The following is a 20642-nucleotide window of genomic DNA, read 5'->3' as shown; positions in this document are numbered from 1 at the left end:
ATACACAAAAAATAAAGAAAAATAGAAAAGAAATAAGGAAATACGAAAAGGAAAAGGAAAAAAACAGAAAAGAAAAGAAACAGATGAGCATACATGGGCCAGATCAAACTGGGGCGTCTGGAGGTCAGCCCAGTTAAATTTCATCTTTGCCTAAAAAAATTAAATTATAGCATACCAAACTAGGGCGTGTGGCGCTTTTCATACTTGAGGCTGGACTTTCTAATTTTTCTCAAAAGCATTGGCTGGGTGAGTTGGCTCGTTCGATGCGTTCGCATGACTCCCGCTACGTGCAATTTGTTTTTTATATTAGACTAGTAAGTGTGCACGTGCAACACACGTCTATTTGAACTAATAAGTGTGCATACACAATATGCATTTATTCGGATTAACATATTATACTAAACTTAATACAAGACAATTTATTCATAAATTTGAAATTTTCCTATAAAGTACATGATCTCTTATTTCCAACTCGTACAAATAATTTGAAATATCGTTTCTTCTTAATCAACATGTCTCCTGTATTAAAAGATCACTCACTTTTCTCAATGTATAAAATTCAAAATTATTTAGAAGATTCATCATGATTCTTCATATGCACACATTTATGCAAGTATAGTCACACATGAAAATGTCACTTAGGACAAGCTAAGGAACCGTTTCAGTGCCAACAAATTCCAGTCAAGAATTACACAAGATCGTCATGAACATATACAGAGAGAAGTGACCTCTCTTTCTCCGAGATTGATCGAACAACAAGTTTTTGTATATATCTATCCGACACTACTACATATATACAATATAACATCTCTTATAATCCCTAACATGTAAAATTAATTTCAACTTCCACATGGCATTCTCCGTCTTTATGTATGACATGGTCAAGAAAGAATCCCGCCAATTCTTCTTGAATTGCTCGTATGCGATTATGTGGTATGAGTTCATTCCGCATCTGTCACATCTAATTTAAAGAAGAGGGTCAATACATATATATGAAAGAAACTCAACACAATCGATGGTAATAAAATAAAATTGTGAATATTGTTTATGTACTAAATGATATGAAATTTACCATGACCACAAAATATCCTACATTCATCATCATCATAATCAACATGCAGTTTTTGCTTCTCTTGTATGTAGTCCAAGTTTTCTATCAGGAAAACATGTTAGCTCAACTGTAGATAAGGATGGTATGAAAATGCTCATGTAAAATTACAATTGCCATGTATCTGCTGGACAAACAAATACACTTATGCAAACTTCAGGTTTTTTTTAGCAAAACTTATGCGGACTTTATTTTTTTATTAAAACTTATGCAAACTTCTGGGTTTTTTCAGTGAAACGTAATTTTATGACTGCAAGTAAGGTCTTGGTTCAGCGAATTTGTCTGTGAGTTCACTATGTAGTCGTGAGTTGGCCATGTAATAACCGGTAGTCAGTACTTAAAAATACAGGGATGTCTGTTGCAGGTACGTGAAAATCAGTGAAAAAATAAAGAAAGAAAGAAGGCGAACGTCTCTGTGTGTGCTTCAACGCTCCTCTGTTTCTCATTGCCTCATCTCTAGTTCCTGTACTTCTAGATGTGTCACCACCGACGAGGTAGCGATGACAGTAAAAAAACAACACTCGATACTTACTTGATTAATGCGTGTGTGTGGTGCGTTCGCATGAAGGCGAGAGTCTCCGTCGTTTAGGCGTGCAAGCGGCCGCGGCGACCGTGTCCTCTCACCAGCTGGGCGGCATTGTCGACGCAGGTGAGTCAGTCGTCCAGCTTTGAGGCGACGGCCTCCACGCACCGGGATTAGCTTTGGACGACGTCGTCCACGCGCGAGTACCGGACAAGCGTGTCCAACGGAGCAACACGCGTCAGAGCTGAGGGAGTCGGCGGTGGCTTCGGGCGAGTGAGATGGGGCCGTGATTAGCTTCACCTGCTTCACAGTGGCCGAGACCTGCACCGCCCTGGGGACGATAATGGTTGGCGACCAGGCGAATCTACATGCATGGTTGTGGGGGCAGATTTTTTTGGCCCGCTAATACTGGTCCAAGATACTCAGCGTTGCTCCCACTTGAAGGACCTCGGCGGTGGGTGGTTGTCAGCGTGAGTGTTGTGGATGGAGCCGAAGTCGACGCGGATGCCGGTGGTTCCCGGAGAGCATGCCCAGGATGTGGACGAAGTCGTTGCAGTCAGTAGAAGTGTGTTCGGAGGAAGCCGCAGCTCCTCCTCGCGTGTCTCCCATTGTGGCTCGCGTGGGTGGTGGGCTGGTGACGGCTCGCGACTCGCGGTCACGATTCCCTGATAGGAGACGATAGGATGCGCTCACGATTAGTTTCCTAATAATTAGATGCGTTTGTGATTAGTTATCTAATAGGATGCAGCCATGATTAGTTTCCCAATAATTAGATGCGTCCGTGATTAATTTCCTAATAGGATGGCTCGTAATTATTTTCCTAATAATAGGATGCACGCGTGATTTTTTTTCCTAATAATAGGATGGGTTTGTGATTAGTTTCCTAATAATTAGATGTGCCTGTGATTAGTTTCTTAATAGGATGTGTCCGTGATTATAGTTTCCTAATTGACCAGGCATGGATTTTCATATTTTCCTCCGCGATGGAGTACAGTCAGTCAATGTAAATTGCTAAGTGCACACAGAGAACAGATTCGGTTAAGGCTAGCCGTTAAATTGAGTTTAGTGGGACTAATCATGCGGTGGAATGTATCCGTGTACGTTTGTGGGGTGCACTTAGAGAAGATAATGTTTGCTCTTTTATAAATAGTATAGATGATTTTTTTTCTGAGTCTATTTTTAAGGAAACAATGGATGAACCAAAAGGATTTCAATCTCGGCCGTCAATCTATCCCTAATTCCTAATAATAAAATACGGATTAACTTTATCGGGTTCATCGTCACAATACGCTTCTTCACATGAATTTACGCTTTCAGTTTTTTTTTTACTTATATTATTTTCTATATATGAGGTGATACTATTCATCCGAGGTGGTAGTACTATTATATCAGTTTTTTCCACCCATATTGGTCTTTCCCGTACGTCTCACGCGTCTCTCAGTTGGACTCCAACTCTCCATCACTCCCCTCCTCTAATTTCTCCCATAAATATTGATTGAATCCCATGGACGTGGAGGTGGTGGCGGACATCTCCGAGGTGTGGATCGGCGGCTGGAACAACAGCGACCGGCTCCATCTACGAGCCCGGCCTAGAAGACGTCATTAAGCTGTGCCGCGGCCACAACCTATTCTTCAACACCGACGTTGGCGAGGTGGATATCGTCTTCTTCTTCGTCAACACTGACACCGAGACCCTCGGCCTCGGCGCCGACAAGGCCGGTGATCTCAGAGAGCGCTCTGCACATGATCGCTGACGTCTCCCGCTCCGATAGGACCATGATCGAGAAGTCCACCGTGTCCGTCAATACTCGCCGAGGCCATCGGGAAGATCTTCGCCCACAACGGCCGGTGCTTCTATTACCAAATCCTGTCCAATTTGGCGTTCCTCGCCGAGGGCACCGCCGTGCAGGACCTATTCGTGCCCCACCGCGTCCTCATCGGCAGCTGCGAGATACCCGAGGGGCAGACCACCGTGAAGGTCCTTAACCTTAAGGACGTGTACGCGCATTGGGTCTCGTGGACTGCGTCATCACAATCAACCTCTGGTCGGCCGAGTTGTCCAAGCTCGCCGCCAACGCCTTCCTCGTGCAGCGCATCTCCTCCGTGGACGCCATCTCTGCAACGTCATCGAGGTGGCCTACTCCATTGGCAAGGACTCGCACATCGGCCCGCGCTTCCTCTCTTCCTCGTGCAGCGCATCTCCTCCGTGGACGCCATCTCTGCAACGTCATCGAGGTGGCCTACTCCATTGGCAAGGACTCGCACATCGGCCCGCGCTTGCTCTCTGCTAGCGTCGGCTTACGGGGCTCGTGCTTCCCGCCGGCCATCGACGTGTGCCGGGGTCTGCTCGAAAACGAGGCCGTAGTCAGCATCTACGACTCGCAGGTGACCAAGGAGCAGGTGCGGCGCGACCTCGCCATGGACAAGTTTGACTGGAACCACCCACGCCACCTGCAGCCGGTGGGCGAGCACGCCGGACAGCCCGTTGCCGTCACGTCGGATGCGTAGGAGGCCGCCCGCGTCACGCACTCCGTCTGCATCCTGACCGAGTGGGAGGAGTTCAGGAGCCTCGGTTACAGGTGTGTGTGCATGATGTCATGCAGAAGCCGGCTTATGTCTTCGACGGCCGCAACATCGTTGACCTGGAGAAGCTCCAAGACGTCGGATTCATCTTCTACGGCATTGGCAAGCTGCTTGACCAGTGACTTAAGGACATGCCAACCGTTGCCTGTGAGGCGATGCACAAGTGTTGGTCGTGCGTCCGCGATCATTCTTCTTAATTAATCACAACACAAAGCATTGTTAAACTTTAAGAGAATTCATATACTTTGTATTATAAAAACCAAAAAATTCACATATATGAGGACTTGATCTGTAGAACTTTTCCGTTTTTTCCCTGAAGCAGACAACAGAATATCCAAAGGAGTACGAAGGAGAGGCCTAAGATAAAGCAAAGGGCAGCGGACCAACGAGGTAGCATACTTGCACTAATATATTTCATGCGAGCTTAGTGCTTTCTTATTATAATTATTTAAATTTTATATTTAACAGATATGATTCGTGGGAGAGCATCTAATTTTGCTTCACATTTTCTGCTGGATTAGTTCCAAATTACAAGGATACGAGTGTTCAAAAGATAACTAACTGAAACATTGAACATGTTAGTTTGATGATCTGTGACTAACAGTTATATGCATGTTCTCCTCTCTTCTCAGTTGTGTGAGTTGGATTACTGAATTTTAAAGAATGTATATGTTATAGGATCTTTGGTGATGTTTGTTCAAGCATAGAAGAAATTTAACTAGGCTCGAACTTTTGGTAGAGAATATCCGTATAATGTCCTTGCTCTAGATTAATTACTTTATTGTCGGAACTTTTTATCAAATGTTTATCCCATGTGTGACACCAAAATATAGAGTCATAATTAGCCCTTTTTTTGTTTTGGAGATACACTAAATGGACACAGAGAAAAATACAAAAATATATCATATATGCATGTATTTCCGGCTTTTCATTGCGAGAGTTAGATGGCCTGTAACTGTTAAATGAGATGCTTTTGATTCCAGTTCTCAATTTTTTAAAGTTAGATCCCTTGACAAGCTTGCGATTTTGCATATGGTGTGCTACATATCTCATTCAAGACTTACCGTCTTCAGTTCATTATAAATCTGTTTTTCTCTCTCAAAGATGCTCAATGTCATAAATAGTTTGTGGGTGATCTTAGTATTCTTGCAGATCTGTGCAATAGTGTAGCCGCAATGCTCTAACATATACTAACTAGGTAGCTGCTCTCAAGTTATGCACTTCTTGAGTTAATCATTGAGCATTCAACATTCTAAGAGCAAGTACCAAAGGATGACGTAGGCGGGCTATAAGCCTTTAAATATTATTTTTCGGGTGAGGTGGAGGAGAGAGAAGGGAAGCGGGCTACTAATTAACAATCGACTGTAGCACATGCATGGTACTCCCTCTGTTCCAAAATAAATGTCTCAACTTTGTATTTGCCATGTGTGTGTGAGAGAGAGAGAGAGAGAGATGGGCCATGTATCAAAAAAATAGTACACATTTACATGCAACTATTGTCCTTGCCGACTATAGGCTTAGCTATAGATGATGTGGCAATATCATATAGCCAGCAACTGGCTATACTATTAACCATGCTCTAATTATCACTTACGCACCTGTATGCATTTTCTGAATTAGTGGTCGACAATCAATGTTGAACAATCAATATTATAATTGTCTTTATTTGTTGTTGCTTCCTCGTCATTGGCTTAACTTTGATATTTTTGTTCTTCTGAGGTACCAATTTACAATGCCCCAAAAAATATAATTCATATATAGGATGTAACTTTTATGTTAGGATGAGCCATATAATGTACTTCCTCTGTTCCAAAATAAGTGTCTCAATTTTGTATTAACTTTAGTACAAAGTCTTACTAAGGTCAAGACATTTATTTTGGGCCGGAGGGAGTACTTCATCCTCTCTCCTTGCCAAAATAAGTAATCTGCTTTGCTGCTTAAGTCCCTCCTCCTTGCCAATGGCTCCCATCCATGGTGGCCTCCCATACAAGCACTCGACACTACCGCGAAGCTGGTTCTGCATCCCATTGTTTTCTGTCGTTGTAACGCATGGGCAATTTTCCTAGTCTCTATAATTAATATAAAATCAACCGATAAAAAGGGATGACGTTTGAAGAACTATGAAAACCTCTGTCCTTTATTATTAGGTAGGTATAGATTTTTTTTTTTGAAACAAAAAAGGTGGCTGGCTGCCGACCTTATATTTCAAAACAGGCAAAGCCTGATGAAGTAACAGGTACAAAGTAAGACTTGGCCGTTGCACCAAGGTGCAAGGCACAAGCAGAGACTTAACAGAAAAAAAAGGAAGGAGATAAGGGGGGATAGATTACATCACTCCAAACGCAGACTAAGTGGTTATTTTCTGGCACCAGAACTGTATATCATCCTTTGCTATCTGACTATGGGCTCTATTGCTCCAGAGATGTAGCATATTTGCTGCATAGAATCAAATGTAAGTCTCAGTCCAAACCTTGGAGTTGAAAACCCGGTCATTCCTAGCATGCCATAGAGTGAGAGCACATGCTGCGAAATCAACATTCCATTTGCGTTTGAAACTGAGCTGGTGGTGTGCTTGTTGCACAAAAACTAGAATGTCGGGAACTGAGCAAGCCAAAGTATCCAGCGCCAGCTTACCCCAAAGAACAGAAGCCGGGGCACATCGTAGCAACAGATGATCAATGGACTCCACCGCAGGGCAGGCATCACAATGTGCAAAGGGGCAACCGCAGACCAGCACTTCTTAACCATATTATCCCTGGTGTTGAGACGGCCTTTGAAAGCAAGCCAGATGAAGATCCTATGCTTTAGAGGGATCAACGAATCCCAAACCCAGGGCTCGAAGGTGAGCAGACTGTAGAAATGTCTTGTACTAAGCTGACTAGAGCCGAAGAAAGGGATGCGCTTGTCATCATTCAGTGGATTAGGAGCAACATCTGATAACAGTTCATGCAAGGCCAACACCTCAGCTGCTGCCATTTGAGAGAGATTAGGATGTAGTTGTATGACCCATGATCCGTTGGCATATTGTGAGAGCACAGAGCAAGCTGGGTGAGACGCGAAGGAAAACAGCGTGGGGTACAGCAGACAGAGGCAACCCACGCCAAGCCATTGATCCTTCCAGAAGGTGACCAGAGTTCCAGGACCCACATCACATCTAGAGGAGTTAATGACCAAAGGAATAAGATCCTTGAACCCTTTCCAGATAGCTGTATCTCTGCTGCGGGCACCATGAGGAAGAGTAGCCTGGCAATAATGTGTGGCGAACCATTTATAGCAAGGAATGTCAGAGCTTTGTAAGATCTTGGAAACAAACTTGCACATCATAGCTTGGTTGTGAGCTTGCAGTTGTCGTACACCCAAGCCACCATTAATAGTAGGTAGAGAGACCGTATCCCAGGCTGCTAAACATTGGCCCCTTTGACCTTGTTCTTGCCTTGCGAGAAAAAAGCACGCAGCAGACATTCCAACTTTCCAAGAGATTCCATAGGCCAGGCAAAACAGGACATGAAATAGCTCGGAATACCCGCAAGCACCGAGTTAATGAGGGTCAGCCGCCCCCCTAAGGATAAGAAAGTAGCTAACCATCTAGAGACGCGACGACCAACCTTGTGAATGACTGGCAGCAACATACCATGAGTTATTTTGTGCAAGGAGGGATGCAGGCCCAAGTACGTACATGGAAAGGACGAAACTGGGTAGCCAAGGATCTGAGCGATAGCAGAGGCTGTAGTTGTATCCACTGAGACAGGCACAAGAGTGCTCTTGTGGAAATTTATAGTGAGCCCAGAAAATCCAGAGAAAGCCGTGAGGGCAGACTTGATGACTTCTGCCTGCTGCGTACTGCCATGAAAAAGAATCAGCATGTCGTCTGCATATTGTAGGACCGGGAAGAAGCTGTTCGAACCAAGGGGATGCAGCAAGGAGCCAACTTGAAACATCTGACAGCACATCCTCTGAAGCACATCAACTACAAGGATGAAAAGGTACGGGGATAGAGAATCTCCCTGCCGAAAACCTTTCTTTGCCAGGATGGGGCACTCAATTCACCATTTAGAAGGACTCTAGAGCTGCCAGTAGATAGGAGAGTATATATCCAGTTTGTCCACACTTGCGGAAAGACTCTTGCTTCAAAAATCTTGCGAAGGCAACACTAACAGACGTTGTCGAAGGCCTTATGAAAGTCCAACTTCAAAGCAATGACTGGCAGTTTTCTTTTATGAGCATACTGGATCATTTCGGCAGCCAAAGCAAAGTTCTCAATGATCGATCGGCCCTTCAGGAAGCCGGACTGAAGCATGTGGATCAAGTGGGGAATCCATATTTTGAGCCGACTAGCCAGAACCGTAGAGGCCAGCTTAGGCACACTATGCACAAGAGAAATCGGTCTAGAATCATGCATTTCTAGAGGTGTTTCTTTTTTAGGTAGCAGGGTAATGAAAGCAGAGTTGATACCAGAGAGATCCACTTCATTTTTATGGAAATCACCAAAAAACCTTAGGATATCATCCTTTATCAGTAACTTGAAAGCCTTGTAAAACTCATTGGTAAAACCATCAGGGCCCGGACTTCTGTTATTTGGCGAACAATTGATAGCCTGCACAATCTCAGCCCAGGAGAACTCAGCTGTGAGCTCCGACGGGTCCAGCAGAGTATAAAGAGAACCAACATCGACAGTGTCAATCGAGGATGCAGGTTGTCCCAAGATTGCCTTAAAGTAATCAGTAGCCAACCGCAGCTTCTGACCGATATCAAAATGCTCCACCCTGTCCTGAACAAGCACTTTGACCTTGTTACGGCGAGCTTGGCAATTGGCCGCTGCGTGAAAAACTGGGTGTTCTCGTCCCCAGACACACACCATCGTATCTTGGCTCTAAGTCGCCAAGTAGCAGTTTGCCAGAGGATCAGTTGCTCAGCCTTGGCAGCAGCAAAAACCCTGAGTGCTATTTCAACAGCAAAGAGCAACCTCAACTCTTCAACAACATTTAAATAAGCAACGACATGCTTATTGTTATCCATGAGGACCCGCAGGCTAGGCTTCGAACGGCACCACTGACGCAGAGCAGCACGCACGCGCCTCATTTTGAAGCTGATCAGAGAAGCAGCAGAACGGATCTCACGGGTACCACGAGACCAAGCTTCAGAGATAATGTTTCGAGGTTCTTCCAACTCCAGCCAGTGATTTTCCATGCGAAACAACTTGCTTTTGGGCGTGCTCGTGGAGAAGGACAGAAGCACAGGTGCATGATCAGACGTCGTTGTGGGTATGCAAGAGGCAATTCATTGCAGAAAGCTGAGGTTCCAAGCTGCATTGACAAGTACCCGATCTAGACGGACAAGAGTAGGCTGGTCTCTCTTGTTAGACCAAGTAAAAAGTCGGTTGTCAATCTGAACATCATCCATACCATGGTCTCGAATCCATGAGTTAAAATTTTCCATCATACTCCAGTTGATCTGACCCCGGGACTTCTCATGTGCATATCTATACATATTGAAATTGCCCAGCACCACCCAGGGCATGTCGGGTGGACTAGCAACACTGCTGACAGCCTCGAAGAAGCTCGATCTCTCATGATTCAGATACGGTGGATAAACAGCTGTGAGAAGAAACGTGTTGTTTGTTGATGTAGAGGTCATCCTCAGAGTGACATGGAACTTGTGCAATGCTACCACTTGGCCTAGAAGCACAGTAGGATCCCAGGCAACCAAAATATCCCCGGCCACGCCATCAGACAGGGTAACAGCATGCTCCCTGAGGTTTATTGGCAAGAACGCTCGCAGCTTGAAGGGAGAAATGGATGGCAACTTTGTTTCCTGCAAGCAAACAACACTAGGGCAGCAAGAGATTATAGTATCACGGACCAACGAGCACTTATCATCCTCGCCGAGTCCACGAACATTCCAGTTTAGAATCTTCATAGTGCAGTAAAGAACACACAACCCAGAGCAAGAAAGCTAAAGTGCATATGCAACATGATCATGATGAAGCAAACAGTGCAAAGCACTAAGATAGATAACTTGGAGTAGCAGCATACAGACTCATGACCGACTGACCATAACAAACTACGGACCTTGAAGAAAGGCATAGCCAGGCTAACTGGTGGCCCAAGATAAAACAGATACATATGAGGACTACAGAACACTACGCAAGACAGACACTTGAGAGATACAGCTGCGGACAGCACTGCCCAAAGGCCCAGACGACAGGCACCAGGCCTAACCATTGAAGGAGTTGAAGACACATGCAGTGGAGCCAGAGACAGCACCAACGGAGGTGGAAGCGTCATCCGACGAGACAGGAACGGCTTGGATCTTGGCTTGTTCCAGGATGGCACTAGCGTTGAGGTCGCAACACTGGGCAATCTTCTTCAGTTTGCCCCGAGTCAGAGGTGACAGTGTATTTAGCAGTGGCAGCTCGAGCAGGCTGGTCACAGTCGTGGTCTTGGTATTCTTGCGACGGCGAGAGACGGAATCGGAGTGTCGCGACGGCCCTGAACTGGAGTCAGATCCAGCAGCCACCGCCTTCCTCTTAGTCGCGCGCTCGACAGAACCCATGCGCATGCCGTCGTAGGCGTGGCTGATGCGCGGGCTGCGCCAGGGCGAAGCAGTGAGCACCAGCGGCGGCGCCTCCTCCTCCGCTTGCTGGTCGAGGCCAGGCTCCCTGACCTCCCCATGGCTCCCTGGTCGACCGACTCTAGAGGCTGGATCTCGACTGCCGTATTGAGGTCAAAATCCATGGGGGCGGCCGCGGCCATCGAGCCCGCACCCATAGGAGGAGCGGGGAAGAGCTGGAGCACGACCTTGGGCAGGCGCTCGCCAGCACCAGGCTCGCAGGGCGGCTCACGGCAGTTGCAGAACATGGTGGCGGCCTGAGAAGGGGGCGCAGCACATGCCCCGTGCTGCAGATCGATGGAGACGACTGGTGATGGTTGACCGCACAACAGGACCCCAGGCTCGGGTCGTGGGATGCGATGGAAGGGTCTGGAACAGATAGGCCGGGCCACGAGGATCTGGTGGGCCCGGTAGTGTTGCTGGTCTGGGAACTGGGCTTCCACAGGGGGGCACCACCAGAAAAAACAAGCGCTGGCCCAACTGCAGGAAGCAGCCAATAGGCACATTCGCCTTAGGTGGGTGTCAACATTCGACGGAAGGAAGCAAAGGAAGCATGCGGGGACACGACCCACCAGACAACATTTTGGGCAGAAAGCTGAAGAAGAGAGAACGAGAGCTTTCCCGCGCAAGTTCTCCCTTGGTGTAGTCAAAGCAAGGGAAGAAGCCATCATCCATCGACAACAGGCGGACTGGGATCGTACCCGTAGCAACTCTGTTGTTGTTGAGCTCAAGCTTGAAGGTGAAGCACAGGCCCTCCGCGTCGAAGGTGACCGAGACCCGCGGCGTGCGCACTTCCGCCGCCCACAGCGATGAGTGGAGGCATAGCTGGAGATCATCCTCGTGCAAGATTTGAGCCTCAGTGGGCGGGGAAAAGGCGGATCCTCTGATGAGCTTGGGCTTGGCCGCCAGCTTGAGCATGGCCAAAGAGTCGGCTGGAGAAGCCGTCTCCGGGTGCAGGAAGGCGTGGAAAGCGCGGTTCGCCATGCCCTCCCCACCGCCCACATGCCCGTGGGCCGAGGAGGACCCAGGATGGGCACGCCCCCGCCAAGGGGAAAGCGGGGCAGGGGAGCGGGGGTCGGCGTCGTCCCCATCGAGTCGACCGGGCGGGCGCGGCGTGACCGTGGGGGCACCGAGGGAGCGAGCGACGTCCCAGATTTCATTGATGATGACGTCTGCATAGATGCCATTGCCGTCGACGTGGTGGAAGGTGATATGGTGGGGGATGTGGTGCAGAGCCTCCACCTTGACGAGGACGAAGATGCTTGAGAACTCGCTGCCGTGGAGGCAAGCATGCTCTAGGCGAAAGAGGCCGGCGAAGCCGGCGACGCTCGCCGCCACCCCCCTCCGGTTCCACAGCTCCAGGGGCATCTTCTTAAGCGAGAGGCTGACGATGTGATGATAGGCGAAGCGGAAAGCGTTGTCGCCCGTGTTGTGCGGAAGGATCCAGACGGTGCGATCGCCCACCTCCATCGGACTAGCACGCAGAGCAGCGACCTGCTCGGACTCGCGCTAGAACACGACGAACGATGTGCCCACAGCAGAGCCGGCGAACCGAATCGTAGTGATGCCGAGCTGGTGACGAAAGACCCTGCGTCGCCAGGGAAGGAAGGAGGCCTTTGGTGGAGAGATGGTGATGAGGCACACGAGGGAGTTCTGGTCTGGCACGAGAGGGTAGTGGACGTCCAGCGATGATGGGCGGCCGTGCACCACCGGCTCCATGGCAAGGAGAGGCTGGGGGGCTGAGCTTGGAGGGGATGGATGTGTGGAGAGAGGAAGTGAAGAGGTCTGTGTGAGGGAGAACGACTCCGGGGAAACCGTACTTATAGGTGTACGAGCAAGCCGAAGCGAAGGGCAAAGGGACTTATAGCTGCAACGGGCGCGAGTGTGGTCAACTAAACGGCAAAGCCAGCAGACCACCGGATCCCTACAATCCCGTCACCAGTGGCTATAGGAAAGACAGCGGTAGCAGCGATTATGTAGGTTTTTAGGCTTTCCAAACCACAACCATGGATACGGTGTGGCTCCCGAGAGATTAGCGGCAGCGGAAGCAGCTGGAGGGGAGAGCAACGCATCTCTGTAGGGGGTAGAGGTAGGATCAGCAGGCAGCTGGAGCGTCGCCAACAGCGCCAGAGGAATCCGCGCGCGGACCGGCTAACGATTGGTCAGCAGAAGGCGGCATCAGCGTAATGCAAGGGTTGGGAGAGATAAGCACGAAGCTAATTGATTGCAGGATGGCTCTATCCCGCATGCGGCAAAGCGCCCTGCCTGCAAGCGTGTCGTGAAATCCCCGGAATCCGGGGCACGCGGGGCCGTGGCAGTCAAAGGATTACTATCTAGCGCCGGGGGCGCAGCGCACGAAGGGCGGGGTCCGAGGAGAGACGGCAAAAGGGAATTAGCCTCCCACGTACGTCTACGTGCATGCACCCATGCATGAGCCGGCTCACGACGTACAAAAGAGTCCAGATCAGAAAGAGACATGGCAACAACGATAAAACCTGACCGACATGGATCACGGAGCACGATCTCCTTAGCAATGCACTCATGAGCCACCTGGAAACGAAAGGAGCCCCTCTGACACGGTTGGACTCGGTAGCCACTGGCATAGCCCCCGAACCAGGTCACCAGGAGGGAAGCGAACGCTGCTGGAGAGAAAGCAACACCATCGTTGAGGACGACGGCGAGAAGACCAGCCGTCCGGCTACGGCCAGCCACGGCCGAAAGGGTGCCGCAACCATACTTGGACAGCATAGCATCCTCAAACCATGAACCATCCATGGAACAAGCCAGAAGACCAGAAACCCTAAAACTAGACCTCAAGGGGAACTACAAGCGCCGGAGCGGCGAGCATGCATCAAAAGGTAGGGCTGCAGTTCAGAACAAACACTACGAAGAACTGACCTGAGAACCAGCGGAGAGCGAAGGACGAAGAGCCGTTGATCTCGAACTAAACCTCAAGCAGCGCGGTGGAGCTCAAGGAGGGGGGATGGACGCCGAGCCCGAGTGGTGCACGGCGGAAGGAAACCGCCAACCCAGGAAACAGCTGTCGGTGAGCTCACGCCTCCTAGCAGCTGCAGGCAGATGGTGGACGCCGTGCCCAGGCGACACACGGCGGTGTGGTGCGGAAGGCCGGTGGGTGGACGCCGTGCCCGGGGTGGCACACGGCGGTGCGGCGAGCGCCAACGCCTCTAGCTAGCGAGGGTAGTCTTACAATGCTCTCATGGCAGATGTCTCCGAGAGGGACTCTTGGATCTTACAATGAGAAAGTTGGTCAGCAGGTATAGATATAGATATAGATATAGAGGTATAGATATACTCTTTTTGTTTTAAAATATAAAGTTGGATCATCTATTTTAAAACGGAGGGAGTAAATTGTTTCTCGAATTGTGGTGTACCTAGTCAGTTCAGTAATTTTCTCCACGGTAGCCATCACGGGCCTCCTCCATGGATTAACTGTCAGCGATCCTCCCCCGAATTGTTTCCTCTTGGGCAATCCTCCTTGTTGTCAGCTCAAAAAAGAAAAATCCTCCTTGTTCTCGTCGCGGTCTCCGCTCTCCTCTCTTTCTCCCCGTTCTCCAAAGAATCCGAGACGGCGACGCCCGCATCAAAGACGGCGCCGCCTCTGCTTCCTCTCCCTTACTCCGATTCTATAACACGTGCGTGCCTCGGCCGCCACTTTCCCAACTCTCCTCGGCCACTTCCGCCGGCGTGTGCCTTCCTCTCCACCGGCGCCTGCACAGCAAGTCCAAGAGAGAGAGGTGCGTTTCCTGCAATTCGATCATGGTGATTTCCCTTGCTTCTGTCGGGGTTAGGTACGTTTGTATTTTACTTTAGGTATAAAATCGCGATGGTTGGCGGGTGATGTCGACTGTCGATGATCGGAGAAAAAAAAATCTCTCTTTTTTCCTGCCAAAAGAAAGCCCCCTACTCCCTACTCACATGATTTGTCCTGTTGCTCCACCATGGTTTCACATGTTCTGTTGCTTTCCACTTAAATAACACCTTTTTTTGTGAGGCTGTGCATATGACAACTTGTTCAAAATACAAGGAGCAAAAAAATTCAGCTGGTTACTTTGTCCCCTGTAGTGAGGGGGGATTCTTGCCTTTTCCTGTTCTACAGTTGAGTTGCTGTTGGAAAATCTGTGAACGCCTGATTTACAATCTGTTATCATCATCTGTTACTGATGGCAAGATAGGACCTGTCTCACAGGGATTTGCATACTCACCACTATAAAGAAGCCATGGCTCTAGCATCGCCGGTGGACTATGCTGGCACAATCACTTCAAGTCAGAGGCAACTCAGTTCTGTGATGCCCCGGTGCTATGGCTTGCGATGTACTATTGGATATGGAAATAAATCAAGAGCAGCAGGTCACTTGGTTGCCAGAGCCATGTCCATGGATCGCCCGAAACTGGACTTTTCGAATCTGAATTGGAAGAATCAATTCCAAGAGGATTTCGATAGGCGGTTCAGTTTGCCGCATTTGACAGATATAATTGATGTGGAATCGAGGCCGACGACATTTTCTCTCAAGAGCAGGTATCCATTTCTGTCTAATGCATTTGTCTTGATCTATGCTGTTGGTTATCAAACTATATCTCTTTAGGATTTTTCTGATGTTTGCTTTGTCCACAACAGGACCCCTCTGGAGAATGTTGATGGTTCTTTGGAAGAGTCATGGAACGGCTATGTTAATGACAACGACAGAGCACTTTTGAAGGTATGCTTCATCATTGAGTGATCAAAATACCAGACATGGATCAAACTCCCCATCAATTACTTGAATAGTTTCTTTGGCTGTCTGAATATAGTTTGATCTTTTAACATAAATGTAGCATGCTCCTTTTTTTTCTGCACTTTGGCTATTAGTAAATGTGTATGATAGACCTCAATTGTAATGTCCATGTGTGCAGCATCAAGGTAAATGCAATAATATCTCTCATTACAAAGTTGTTGATTCTTCAGGTTATCAAGTTTGCCTCGCCAACGTCTGCTGGAGCTGAATGCATTGATCCTGATTGCAGCTGGGTTGAACAATGGTGACAAACACTCTGCAATTTTCTATTGTTTACTTGTGCCAATTATTTTCTGAGCTCACACAAACTCATGTCTTTTCCAGGGTGCACCGGGCAGGCCCACGTAAACAAATATATTTTGAGCCTCAGTGCGTAAAGGCTGGAATTGTAACTTGTGGCGGACTTTGCCCTGGTCTCAACGATGTCATCCGGCAGGTAGAATAGAACTTGATGAGTTGATCTCTGACTGTCTGCACCGATAAATAAAAGATTAATAGTACCTTATTATTATATCTTCTGAAAATTCTCTTGAAGAAAACACAATTCACAATTTTGAACAGTGCCGTGCTTTCACTCTTGAGTCTTGTAGATTGTGCTTACACTTGAAAAATACGGAGTGAAAAACATTGTTGGGATACAGCATGGTTTCCGCGGATTTTTTGAAGATCATTTAGCGGAAGTGCCGGTAAGAATTCTTTGTACATTATAAAGTAATCTGGAAACACTGATAACCATCCTGATGTAAGTTTGTGGCTCTTTTACTTCACCCAGCTTAATAGACATGTCGTCCAAAATATCAATCTTGCTGGTGGCAGTTTCTTAGGAGTGTCTCGTGGCGGGGCAAGTATCTCAGACATTGTCGACAGCATCCAGGCATGTACATGCAATTCTGGTATGCTGCAAAAATATGTTTACTACAAGGTGGTATGTTGAAGACTAACTGACTTGATTTCTGCAATCCACATTCAGGCCAGGAGGCTTGACATGCTCTTTGTACTAGGTGGAAATGGAACTCATGCTGGAGCTGATGCTATACATGGCGAGGTATGTTAATTTATATCTTCCTTGCGTCAGAGCAAGACATGTCTTTCCTTCAGCTCCTAGACTAGATTGTACCAGAAACATTTTTTGGTCTCGCTCAACTATGACGTAGTAGCATGGATTGTGGGATTAGGGATCAGTATGTATGGGTGGAAGGTTGCGTACTTATGTCTGACTGTTTCTTTTGGTGAAAATTAGTGCCGGAAGAGAAAACTAAAAGTGTCGATTATTGGTGTCCCAAAAACAATTGACAATGACATACTACTGATGGACAAGACATTTGGATTTGATACTGCAGTGGAGGCAGCACAAAGAGCTATCAACTCTGCATATATTGAGGTGATTCATTTTAGCAACCTCTCAGACTCTCATCTCATGTGTACATATCTGCAAGCGGACAATAGAATACATTGTCGTATTGGTTGCCCCTCAAATTAAAACTATATTTGTGGTTGACGCTCTATGGTTAGGCACATTCCGCATTTCATGGCATCGGATTGGTGAAGCTGATGGGAAGAAGTAGCGGATTTATCACAATGCATGCTTCCCTGTCAAGCGGGCAAGTCGACATTTGCCTGATACCTGAGGTATCAAACTCTTTAACTTGTGCTGTGTCTGCCCTTCCAACTCACTATATCCCTCTCCTCTGATTGATTTAATACGTGGTAATCCAAATGAAGGTACCATTCACCCTTGATGGACCAAACGGAGTTCTTCGGCACCTTGAGCACTTGATAGAGACCAAGGGGTTTGCTCTCATGTGTGTTGCCGAAGGTGCTGGGCAGGTAAGATTACCTTCACATACAAGATCAATTGTCTTGGGAAACTTAACTGCCAGCATGAGGAGTGATTTACCAAGGATCTCTTGAATTAGGGATGGGCTCGTGTGTGCATCAATTGAGAAACGTTGCAGTATTTTCTGTTCTGTTACAAGAATTGTTATGTGAGATATTGCACTATGTTTCCAGGAATATTTGCAGAAGTCAAACGCAACTGATGCTTCAGGGAACATGGTTCTCAGTGATATCGGTGTGCACCTTCAACAGAAGGTTGGTCCATATCATTAGGTGTTCTTCACCATGATGTAGGTGCTGTAAATGACACAACATTTAACTTAACCAATGCCATTTCACAGATCAAGTCTCATTTCAGAGAGATAAACGTCCACTCTGATGTGAAGTACATCGACCCTACATACATGCTCCGCGCCGTGCGTGCCAATGCATCGGATGCCATCCTGTGCACGGTGCTCGGTCAGAATGCTGTAAGACGCCGTTTCTCTCGATCTGCCTGTGTCTCGCAACAAGTTTTTGTGTTTTCTGTTTTCTGAGATGAGCATTGGTCCCTGATTGAACCTTGCAGGTTCATGGCGCCTTTGCAGGGTTCAGCGGCATCACAACCGGAATATGCAACACACATAACGTGTACCTGCCAATACCTGAAGTTATCAAGACGCCAAGGCTTGTCGATCCAAACAGCAGGATGTGGCACAGGTGCTTGACATCCACAGGTCAACCTGACTTTTGTTGATCAGTTCTTGACAACCAAAGTTTGTAAACTCTAGTGCTAGAAGTACCGGTGGTGTACAGGATTGTCAATGTCATTCTTTTTTGTCTTCCATCAGAAAGACATGGTATGCCCTGTAATTCCTGGCTGATCCTGAGCTCATCTGCTACCGGATGAACAGTAAATTTCAAAAAAATGTAAACAAATAAGATGTTCTAACAAAAAAACTTGTAAACAAATTTCAGTCCACATGTGGTCCATATTGGAATATCAAAAACATCTTATATTCGTGAACAGGAGTAACTAACAATTTTTTTAATGTGAATTTGTTTGGCGCCAAAGCTGTTATCTGCAAAAAAAAAAAAGTGCATCATAGGTTCCCATTTTGCATGTACTGTGCCAAACTTGTGTTCAGACGTACATAAAACTGGAATAATGGCAAAAATGATCAAAGATGTCTGCCATTTGAGTACAGCAAAGACATACATTGCCTCTAATTTCTTCTGATCCAAATCTCATGCACAAAAGCTCAAAGAAAAAGGGCATAAGCAAAAAAGAATCAAAGATGCCACCAGATGAGTACACTCGATTTAATTATCGCATTCACATGGCAGCAAATTCAACTTAAGCATCTGCGATTGATTTTGTACTGGATCATTACATTACTCGAGTCAGGACACGATTCATTGAAGAAATGCGTCATGGTTTAAGACACTAGTGCGCACCTGAATGGGTGGTAAGTTAGTGAGTCACCGACTCAAAATAGTAGAGAAGGTCAAACGATGCTACGGAGAATTACGGATATAGGCTCGTACTAAGGCATAGTTCAAACTGCAACTGTAAGCAAAAGAACTCTAAATGCGTTCTGGCACCGTCCTTCTATACCCTTTGTAAAATGGAGCCGTGGACCTGTTTGTGACGTGGTGCCCTACTGGTTTCGCCTTAGCTATCTATCTACTTGTGTAGCGAGGTTAACTTGATCAATCTGCAGTTTCGGTGATGAGCTCCTTGAGCACGTGTTTTAGGCCATTCATCTTCTTCCGGGCTCTCTGCGAAACATTTTCTTGGAAAAGGTTAGCATTTGATCAATACGGCATCCCTGGGGTTTAGGAATGATGTTTGCCTTACCTTCTGAACCTCCGAGATTTTGATTTCAGCATCGTTGAGCTGAGAAGCAACTGTTCTCTCAGCATGTTGGAGGAGCTTCTTGTGTGATGCTTCTGTTGATGCAATCATAAAAGAACACCATGGTTAAGTAGTGGTAATTCAGGTGGCAAACGGTTAGGAAAGTAGAGCATTTAAACAGATTAATTCAAGTGGCTGTATGATGATTCATTCCATTCGCCTCTTAACAATGATTACAGTGAGCTAAAACTATAATTACTTCACTGGTGACTTTCTTCTAACCGTGTGCCAATTAGGCAATCATTTCTTTTCAATTAAAAAAATTGATTTAACCACATTATTCACCAACAAACTTCAAACCTTACAATATTGTAATCTTATGTGCCTGGATCAGTTATATGACATAAAGTTCGCAATCTGTAATCAAGTGCTCCAACAATGGTGATACTTCATACGGCTCCGCTTTGACAAAGGTTAACATGTTCCACATTTTTGGGAGTTCATGCAGTATCAGTTTGTAATAAATAGTCCAGCGAGTAAATATTTCATTTGCATTTTGCAAGTGCAAGGTTTGAAGTTAAACTTACTTTGCTTGTCAGCTACTCCCTTCAGCTCTGCATGATAGGCTTCAAATTCCTCAAGAGAGTTCTTGCAACCAAGCAACTGCTGATTAACCTCCTCCTTAAACTTCTCATGAAGAACCCTTAACAGTTCTTGTTGCTCTGCAACCAGAAGACATAGGACCAGGTTATATCATTTGAGTAACTAACGTTTATTCAAGAGAAACAAAAGAAGACATGCAAGAAAACAAGGTAAAGTACAAGGATTCACAAAGGAATCTTGCCCCAAGTGTACCTTACTAACCAAACAGGCGACTAACTTAGTCAAACCTACCTAACTTGTGGTGTGGCATGGTTAGCATACCAACCAAATACTCCCTCCATCCCATTATATAAGAACGTTTCTCAAGCTGTTTTAGCTTGGAAAACATTCTTATATTATGGGACGGAGGGGGTAGGTTCTAACTTCTAAGCCTATATATATGCATACACAGTAAAAAGTCGAAAGAGTAGACGATACAGTAGTAAATACTCCCTCCGTCCAAAAAAGCTTGTCCCTCAAATAGATGTATCTAGCACCAAGTTAGTGGTAGATACATCTATTTGAGGGACAAGCTTGGGACAAGTTTTTTCGGACGGAGGGAGTAAGAAATAACCAAACCATATTGGATAGCTGCAGACAGATTCAAAGAATTGGTACATTAAATGTTCTCAAAATAATATTTCATGGCACTGATTTTATGCTTCAGTATTCAGGCAATGAAAGTGATTCAAGAACAAAATCAACCTATAT

The 20642-nt window shown here is 46.6% G+C and overlaps 3 protein-coding genes across 6 annotated transcripts in view; 2 read left to right on the top strand and 1 right to left on the bottom strand.

Annotated features, from left to right (window-relative positions):
* Positions 1-1459: 1459 nt before the first annotated feature.
* LOC119297106 (UDP-glucose 6-dehydrogenase 4-like) lies at positions 1460-4336 on the top strand. The gene is made up of 6 exons (XM_037575031.1): positions 1460-1472; positions 1677-1757; positions 2553-2634; positions 3148-3350; positions 3826-4091; positions 4235-4336. The coding sequence occupies exons 1-6, from the start codon at positions 1460-1462 to the stop codon at positions 4334-4336; spliced, it is 747 nt and encodes a 248-aa protein (XP_037430928.1).
* Positions 4337-14300: 9964 nt separating this feature from the next.
* On the top strand, positions 14301-18413 carry LOC119300527 (ATP-dependent 6-phosphofructokinase 5, chloroplastic-like). 2 transcript variants are annotated; one of them, XM_037577469.1, is made up of 14 exons: positions 14301-14578; positions 15031-15360; positions 15460-15541; positions 15787-15860; positions 15941-16052; positions 16207-16302; positions 16389-16490; positions 16587-16661; positions 16857-16997; positions 17129-17245; positions 17339-17443; positions 17627-17707; positions 17794-17922; positions 18021-18413. In XM_037577469.1, exons 2-14 carry the CDS (start codon positions 15062-15064, stop codon positions 18186-18188), a joined length of 1581 nt encoding a protein of 526 aa, XP_037433366.1. In that variant the 5' UTR covers positions 14301-14578; positions 15031-15061; the 3' UTR covers positions 18189-18413. The 2 variants fall into 2 exon arrangements, with proteins under 2 accessions (XP_037433366.1, XP_037433365.1); XM_037577468.1 differs by lacking the exon at positions 14301-14578 and adding an exon at positions 14849-14939.
* Positions 18414-18742: 329 nt separating this feature from the next.
* The window catches only part of LOC119300526 (meiosis-specific protein PAIR3-like), an 11079-nt gene continuing 9179 nt past the window's right edge, over positions 18743-20642 (bottom strand). For all 3 annotated transcript variants that reach the window (XM_037577464.1, XM_037577466.1, XM_037577467.1), the window contains 3 exons: positions 19877-20011; positions 19293-19384; positions 18743-19213 (listed from right to left, as the gene is read on the bottom strand). In XM_037577464.1, the coding sequence (XP_037433361.1) occupies positions 19145-19213; positions 19293-19384; positions 19877-20011 (296 nt within the window). In that variant the 3' untranslated portion in view covers positions 18743-19144. The remainder of the gene's footprint in view (positions 19214-19292; positions 19385-19876; positions 20012-20642) is intronic.

This window comes from Triticum dicoccoides, chromosome 5A (genome assembly GCF_002162155.2).
Source record: "Triticum dicoccoides isolate Atlit2015 ecotype Zavitan chromosome 5A, WEW_v2.0, whole genome shotgun sequence".
In the NCBI taxonomy this organism is placed as follows: Eukaryota; Viridiplantae; Streptophyta; class Magnoliopsida; order Poales; family Poaceae; genus Triticum; species Triticum dicoccoides.
Note: the sequence above shows the minus strand (reverse complement) of the source record. Positions and strands in the feature narration are given on the sequence as shown.